We start from the raw sequence: 9036 nt of genomic DNA, 5'->3' as shown, positions 1-9036 counted from the left end.
TTGATGAGTTTGATTCTTAAGGAGTTTGAGGGCCAAGCACTAATAGTGTGAATGCCTCAAATGGAATCACAAATCACCACAAACACTTGGAAAACTTTGAGAGAGTGTATACACACTATAATTTCAGCCACACACAAACACACACACTAGTGGCTATTTCATGCAACATAAGCATGCTTATATAGTGTGCATGGTTAGGGTGAAACCCTAATAACCCATGACCTTTCCTTTTCCAAGGATCCATGGGTTAAAAGCTCCATGGATCATCCATGAACTTCCATACAAGTCTAGCCCATTAACAAATGAGTGTTAGCCCACACCATATAAAACCAATAGCCCACAATCTAATTAGTCTTCCTTTTAATCTCTAAATTAATTCATAATTAATTTAAGACTAAGACTAATTAAATAACATGACTTCATATTAATATATTATAACTTATAATATATTAATAATCATATGTGTATAACTCTTATAAAATTATCCATAAATAGTTCGGGTGAAGTGCAACCCAAATGGACCATGCCGGGTCGGATCAAGTATATACCAAATAAGTTATGGACTTAGACACCTTATCCAACATCTTATCCCATGAGTTCGATCTTAAAGCTAAGTAAACTCAAAATCATAGCACTTGTGGTTCCACTCGTTTGTAGACTTGTCTAGAATCCATGATACGATAAATCATTTGATTGAAAATGTAAATGTAGTCATGAAATGCGTCTGCTTAGTCAAGATTCCCCTAATAAATATTCAAGTGCATTATAAAGTTGTACATGTATGAATAATGTCCTTTCGTAGGTTATGTTTTGAAGAGAAGCAAGAATGAATCTCATAAAGTCATTAATATCAGTAGGAGATGATGTGAGATTTGTTGTAAATGAGTAAAGGGAAAATGAATCAGGAGGGTAACCAACTCTTGCGTTTGTTCTCATTTGGTCCCTTTCCTTTTTTTTTGTACTCAATATACCATCGAACTTGTTGTTTGTGTTCACCATAACCCTTTGACCGGCTATCACAGGTCAAAAGCCGGTCAAAAGGGTTATGGTAAACACCAACAACAAGTTCAATGGTATATTGAATACAAAAAAAAAAGGGACCAAATGAGTACAAACGCAAAAGTTAATTACCCTCAAGAGTCATTTTCCCTTACAGAAAAGAGAGAAAGCACCAAATGGAGTGTAAACAAACTTACAAAAGTAAATATTTAAAAAAAATTACGTATAAGCACTAACTAATTATATACACTCTATCGCAATATAACCACAAATTATTTATTTATATACTATCAATTATTTATCCTTTAATTTATTCCACCAAATCTTGATTCACACAAATGTCCATATACATTAAACAGTACCTCACTATACAAGGTAGACATTTTAATCTTTTAATGTGGAAGATTTGAGGGCGTGATTTCGACGCTTAATCCTTCTTCTGGAAAGATACTTCAGCACTTCAGCGCTTTGCTAACGATACTAAAAGAACGAAGAAATCAAATCATGAGGGACTAAAATCTCGTAGGTTGAGAGACTTTGATTGGAATTAGCAAGGAATGAATGACGATGTCATCAGTGGTTGTTGGGGTTGAGGCTTCTCCAGCTGCTACGTGGCAGCATCTGGTGCATCTGATAAAGGTGGAATTAACGGGTGTTACAACACACACCATTCTTTGTCACCATCGTCTACTACCACCACCAGTAGATCTGGAAATCAACACACACATACTAATAGATCTAGAAATCATCACACACACACACATTAGATTTTCAAATCGATACCTACAAACCTGGAAATCAACACACACACACACATGTAAATCTCCAAATCAACAATAGCGACTAGGGTTTGCTCAACAAAGGCTAGGGGGTCGTCGCAAAGATAAGGTCATAGGCCGGCGATGGTTTGATTTGGAGAGGCAGCGAGCTACCTGATGTTTTGATATGGGGAGAATATAGGCGGCAAGTTGTGTTAGGGTTATGGGTTGACGACGGTGGTGGTTCCGGTCAATCTATTGGATCTCTGATTAGGATCAAAGTGTGGAGAGAGAGAGAGAGAGAGAGAGAGGGTAGCTTATGGTGGTGGTAGTGGCGGTGGCCAACGATGCTGGTGGTGATGAATGTTTTTTCAAATTAGTGTTAGTAGGTTAGAGATAAGGTTTGTGTATTATTGGGTAATTAAAATTAGTTTTAATTTTAAAAATATGTATTAAACCTGAAAATAAAATAAAAAATTAAACTAATGGTAAAATAGTAATTTTAGACCACCTTTGTAAAATAAAAACATAAGGACTAATGTTAGTAGGGACGAACCTCATAGACGAATTTAATAGTTGTATTTAATCAACATGTTTTGACAAAGCATAAGAACAACCAACCGTCTTAATTTGTCTATTGTGAAGAAGAAAAAAACGTCCAAACAAAAGAAATAATAAGAAAATAAGAGGGGTTATTAAAAACGACAGAAGTTTAAGTTTAAATAGAAAAAATCTCCCAACATAACATTTTATATATATAGTCAAAGTAAAACAAGTCACACTCTTAAACTTTCATCAAAACTAACAATATTGCACAACATTATTATAACCAACTAAAATTATTTCAAGAGGAAACAACATTATTATAACCAACTAAAATTATTTCAAGAGGAAATAGCCATGTGTGCACCTTAAATTTAGAAGTAAAATTCAAAAACAGACCTCTGGTTTTCTGAAAATTCAACAATCGCTACAAACTACAATTTAAATTTTGAAAACAACATTTGAATTTTGAATAAAATCCGACACCCAAATACACCATCTTGTAATCCTCAACCACATTCCAAAAAAACAAACACAGTTACAAACTACAAAAACTACACCATAACTTACACACACTGACCCTCTATTATATATAAACCACAAATCCTACAACTTGTGAGATTTAAATACTCCAATTAACCCATCTAAATAACTTCCTTTTAAAGTTTTAACTAAACCTAAATCAATCCCAATGCCACCTCATCTTCTCTGCTTCTGTGAAACAAACCGAATCCCTTGTTTCTCAAGATCAACATTACTCGTCTTCTTCCCTTCATCTAAAGTAACCGACACAACAGAAGTCCCTTCAAACACTTCAATCACAACACCCTTACGCCTGAGAAAAATATATATGTATATATCATCACAGTTTTATAATTTAAATGTTTTAATTACAAATCATAATTCACAAATCACAATAGTATTTATTTATTTATTACTTACCATGTGTTATTCAATGGCTGATGAACTTCAACCTTCTTCCCAATCGCATCTTTTCCCAATTTCTGAATGATCCAATTCGCATCCATGATGTCATCATCCATCATCATATCATCTTCATCTTCATCTTCTTTCCCATATGATGATGGCCTTTTCCTTTTAGATCTTTGACCCTTTACACAGCTTTTATCATCTTCACCAGATGCACCCCATGAAGTCTGGTTTTCAGAATACGGATTCTTGAACTTTAATCTCAACAATGGCTTCAGTTCTGATGTATGTGGGGCCCTCCCCCTCTCTCTCTCCCTCTCCCTCTCTGTGTTCTTTTTACCACCTACCGAAACTTCTGGATTCAACTTTCTGATCTTGATTGTGTTTCCTTCTTTTCCTCTCAATTTCAATCCTTTTGTTTGATCATGATAATCATGATGTTGATGATGATGATCTGAAACGCCATTAGAAGCTAACAACTCTTGATCTTTATGTAAATTTGATGCATCAGATCTTGGAGAATTTGATATGCTTTTGTTTCGTGAACCCAAATGTATAACAAGTTTTGGTCCCTTGGTGTTGTTAGAAAGCTTTCCATTTTCATTCATGGTGTCCACTCTATTAACATTTCTTTCCGATTTTACCCCTGTATGATTTATCGAACATACACCATCAAACTCTTCATCTTTGTTATTATCACTTGTGATGAAGCCAGTAGATTGAGCATCACTATGACCTTCAATTACAGGTCCATGGAGTCCCTTTTTCTGAACAGATTTTTTGTTTCCAGATTTTTTTAAAGATTCTTTATTCTTTTTAGGGGATTTATCAACTACCCCTTTGAGAGAAAACTTTAATGAACGCCCAAATTCATTCTTTGATGAAGGTTTGTTGTCTTCATCATCTGAATAAGGTTGAATTGAAAATATTTCTTCTTGAGTGGGCAGCCCTGCAGCTGCCCGAAGACTTGCGGTCAGCTCCCGGTCAGCTTTGTCTCTCCTCCTCCACAGTTCCTGAACAGCATCTTCCAGATCCCTGACCTGAAAAAACATAAAACAGAAACAAAAAGGGCAATTTCGTAATTATCAAGATTTTGTAGTGAAAAGTAAAAACTCATGTTTGTTTATTAACTATTCATACCTGATAACATTCTCCACGACATGTAGCACATCTATACTGCAGGTTATTGTCCACTTGGAATTGCAAATATTTTTCATCACTGCATTAATATTTTCCAATTTTTATTTTTTTTTAAATGAAAATTGACATTTATTAAGGGTTAAAAGAAAACCTAATTCCATCACAGTGACAATGCACCCAACGTTGACAGATATCACAACAAACCATGGGAGTTGATTCTGAGTCTCTATACACCTGAAATTATTATGATTATAAAAATATATACATATAAAAAAAACTTTGTTTATATAAAGTGAAATGTTCAGAGTATAAAATATAAGTTATACCTTTAAACAAACAGGGCAGTAATTTCCTTTCACAAACAATCTCCCACAAGCATCACAACAAGTATACCCTAAAAACCACCTGCAAATTGTTGGATATAAGGTTAATTTTATTTTTTTAAAAAGTACTTTTTTAAAAAATTTAAATGTAAGAAGTGAAAATAAGCATACCTGACACTTAAACCATTTCCTGGAACTGTGGATGCACAGCTGTGACACTTTGTATGCTTAGGGCACAAATAAGGTCCACTACTAACATTCTACATAATTTAAATATATATATATAAATAACATTATGGTGAATCTAACATGATGTTCAATGTAGGAAATTAAAGTTTTTTACTTTTTACAAATTACAATTTACCTTGTGTGGAGGTTGCTGACAATAACAGTGATGTGCCCCATCACACCTTTTGCAAAACATAAGCTTGTTTGGGTCACCAGTCCTTCTGCATACCTGGTTTTTTATTAAAAAGAAAAATGTATATTTATATGATTCTATGATTATATGATTTATATCAATAGCATGAATGAAAAAAAAAATAGGATCGACTGAAAATATATACCTCACATGTACGACATGAAGGGCAAGCCCAAGAACTCCAGTGAAACAGATCTGATATAAAAACCCTAAGTTATCAAGATTCAAGAATTATGAAACATGTTAGCAAGTAGCAACAGGAGATTGTACCTCTATTTTGAGCCCAAGACTTCACACAGCTTCTGTGATATTTCTTGTTACAAGTTTTACATGGTAGCATCTTTCTAGCTCTCTCACTTCCTTCGTTTTCACCTGAGAAACAGAGGCGACACATAACTTTGGCATTTGAGAGGCCTTGTTCATCTGCAGCAAGATCTTTAGCGACTCCCTGCATAAAACATGTGCACAACATCAATTAATGCTGATTCAGTGTAGAAACATGTAACACAGCTTGATTCATGGCCTCAGCAGATCAATCGCTGCATCTGATTATTAAATGACTCTATTTGAAAACCCATACAATTACCAAATTACAGAAAACGGAAGCTTTTGTCTGGCTCAGTAGTCAATACAACCACATTTTGCAACAATGATCACCAGAACTCAAATTCAAAAGAGAACTTACCTCAGCCATATCCCCAGATTCAAATCTACGAGCAAAATCTTCCGCCGCCACAGATGCAGCAGCAGCCTTCTTCTGCATCGCCGCACGCTTAGTCTGAGCGGACAACAGCTCCTCCGCCGCATCCCCAACCCCACCCACATCCACAATCGCAGAAGCATTAGGAGTCACAATCGCCTGGATCGGAGGAGGAAGAGGAAGAGGGGGTGGAGATGCAACAACTACCTTCGGTACAAGAACCTGAACCGACTTCGGTTTACCATAAATCAACGACGGATTCTTAAAAATCGCATCAACCCTAGACGCTGCCTCCAAGAACTCAATCTGCCCCTTCTCGCTCCGTAGCTCCGATGGAAACCCCAGCTTACAGTTACAGATTCGTCGGCTGAAATCGAAAGAAAGAGAGGGATTTAGAGTGAGAAAATAAGAGAGGTACGAGGTAGAGAGATAGAGAGTAGTACCATGTAATTGGACATGCGACATGAAAGGCCATGATATACGAATTTGGGGTTTTTTTGGTGAGAATTTTTTGAGGTTTTAAAGGTTTAGGGCGATTTTGATTTTTTAGAAAAAGAAAATATTAATTGAAAATAAATTTGGGGGAGAAAAGGCGATGTACAGTTCCCATTAGTGGGTGAATTTATGAATAGGATAAAGAAGAAGACGATTGATACGACGCCGTTGGTTCTTTGGGATAATTATGTAAGATCACCTTCGTAGTTTACTTTGACCACAATTCCACCCTTAGATTACAATGTAATTACTAAAGCAACCAAATATGAGCTTTCATTGATAGTTTTTACTTACTTATAGGGTTAGTTAAGAACTTAAGAATCTTTTCGGGAGATTAACTATCTTGATTATATTTAAGTTGTCAATAAATTTAATTTGTTATATAAAAAGTAATATATTTAGAAGGTGTTTGGATTACTTTTAAAATGATTTTTTAGTTTTTAATTTTTCTAAAAGTCAAAAAATATCAAAAGATATTTGAGAAATACAAAAATTCTTTTAAAATAACTTTTTATAGAGAATAAAATATGAATTTTCAAAAATATGACTTTTTTTTGTAATTGTGAGCATTTTAAAAACTAGACTATATTTAAAAGTTAAGAAATACAACCTAAATATTTTTTAAAAATGACTTTTGATTTTTTTTTCTTTTAAAAAAGCTAAAGTCAAAAAAAAATACAAAAATAATTTTTTATACTTAAAAAGTAATCTCAAATACCCCTTTATATTTTCTTGATATTTATCTTGTTATGGCAGGTATAGCATATCAAATTTTAATTTTGCCATTTTAAACTAAATTTTAAATTTTTATTATGATTTTGATTTGATTATAAAATTGGTTGAAACTTTTTTGTTTTACAAATTTGTTTCAAAGTTAATGTTTTTTGAGTTTATTTGGCAAATGACCAAAATTTAGGGTTACTTTGAAAAAAAATAACAACGAAAATGAGGAATTCGAAAAATGATTACAGGTTCCGCAGAAAGAGTTCTGTGGAACCATAAACGCTTCTGAGGAACCATGAACACCTTTGTGGACATTGGTTTATTTATTTATTTATATTTTCGTTTTTGTCGGGGTTTTTTTTTCATTTATTAATATATTTTTTTTTAATCACATAAGGTATTATGTGATTATTATGTAAAAAAAATGTTTTCGTTTTTCCTTTTTCTTATTTAATTGTCCGTTTAAAAAGTTGTGTGTTTAATAAAAATTATACAAATATTCTATGTTTTTTATAAAATTACACACACCGGTATTCTGAATAATAAACATACTTTAAGTAGGTTACAAAACATATTTTAGAAAACATAAACATATAACTTTCATAATAAAACATACTTTAAAATAAACTTCATTCATTCAAATCGAATCACAAAAACTTTAATCAAAGAAGATGGTGCATTTGTATTTAATGGTGGTAGGTGAAGAAGCTGAAGAATAAGCACTGGTTAACAACCAATTTAATCCAACAAAAACTAATAGAGGTCATAGAGAAAGCCAATGTGATGGAAACCGTTCAAAGGGGAAGAGGAAATGAAGTGCCAGTGGTTATGAAAAAAAATCGGTTACAGATAAATTTATATCTGATAATGATACTTTTGTATCAGATAATCATAAAGAAGCAAAAGTGGGCATGACTGAATTACAACGTCAAATTTTGTTCGAGTTTGGAGAAGTTCCTGACATTGATGATCGAATATGTGAGGAAAAATCAAATAAAGGGTGGTCGGATGATGAGTACACGCAACGGAAAACTGCTTTTAATCATTGGTATTATATTCCTTCTATTATTGATTGTCCATAACCTAATTTTGAACCTAGACCATTTCACTGTTTAGGGCCGAATGATAAATTAATTGTCAATCAAACCTATAACACCAAAAAAGAGATAGCATTTGCTGTTAAATTTAAAGTCGTTAGAGAAAATTTTTAGATAAAGGTTGAAAAATCTTCAAAATCTCGGTACCAGGTTGTTTGTATGCAAGAAAACTATCATTGGCGATTATACGCATCTCTCATTAAAGGAACATAAATATTTGAAATTAAGATGTTTAATGACGAGCATACATGTTCTTCATTTCTTATACACCCAAATCATAGGCAAGCAAATAGCAAAGTTGTAGGAACCATAATACATGACATTATGGGTCAAAGAAGTTTGAGAGTTTGGAAGCCTAATTTTATAATTAGAGATATGAATGTTTTGTTACAAATAAATATGAGTTGTTCACAAGCGTGGCATGATAGGGAATTTGCTCTAGGATTAATGATGGGGACTCCCAAAGAAAGTTTCTCAAAACTTCCAGTTTATTTTCACAATCTGAAGAAACATAATCCACGTGAGAAACGGACCAGAGCGTATTGCTCTACCACGAGGTATGATCATATGACCTCAAATAGTGTGAAGTCCATGAATGTTGTATCAAATAAAGCAAGGAAGTTGCCTATATTACCACTTCTTGAGTTCTTTCGCGCACTTATGTAGAAACGGTTTTACAAACGGCGAATGGTTGCAGGTATGATTATGTTTAATTTTAAATTATATGATAAATTGCATATATAATAGTATATGTTTGTTTTAACAGAAAAAAGTACAACAATACTTACGAAGTGGGCTAAAGATATGGTTATAAAAATAAAAATGGGATTCAAGGATGGTCGGTATCCGGTGTTGACAATACAAGATATCAAGTGCATGAGTTCAAAAGTGGTGGCATAGTGAATGT

At 33.5% G+C, this 9036-nt stretch overlaps 1 protein-coding gene across 1 annotated transcript; it reads right to left on the bottom strand.

Annotated features, from left to right (window-relative positions):
- Positions 1-2724: 2724 nt before the first annotated feature.
- LOC145041620 (uncharacterized) lies at positions 2725-6410 on the bottom strand. The gene is made up of 11 exons (XM_078989754.1): positions 6258-6410; positions 5800-6181; positions 5385-5562; positions 5260-5309; positions 5058-5150; positions 4865-4953; positions 4697-4775; positions 4522-4604; positions 4371-4449; positions 3243-4270; positions 2725-3135 (listed from the first exon to the last, which is right to left on the bottom strand). The coding sequence occupies exons 1-11, from the start codon at positions 6287-6289 to the stop codon at positions 3000-3002; spliced, it is 2229 nt and encodes a 742-aa protein (XP_078845880.1). The 5' UTR covers positions 6290-6410; the 3' UTR covers positions 2725-2999.
- Positions 6411-9036: the final 2626 nt, after the last annotated feature.

The sequence above is a fragment of the Lactuca saligna genome, chromosome 4, assembly GCF_052625555.1.
Source record: "Lactuca saligna cultivar CGN05327 chromosome 4, ASM5262555v1, whole genome shotgun sequence".
NCBI classification, from domain to species: Eukaryota; Viridiplantae; Streptophyta; class Magnoliopsida; order Asterales; family Asteraceae; genus Lactuca; species Lactuca saligna.
Note: the sequence above shows the minus strand (reverse complement) of the source record. Positions and strands in the feature narration are given on the sequence as shown.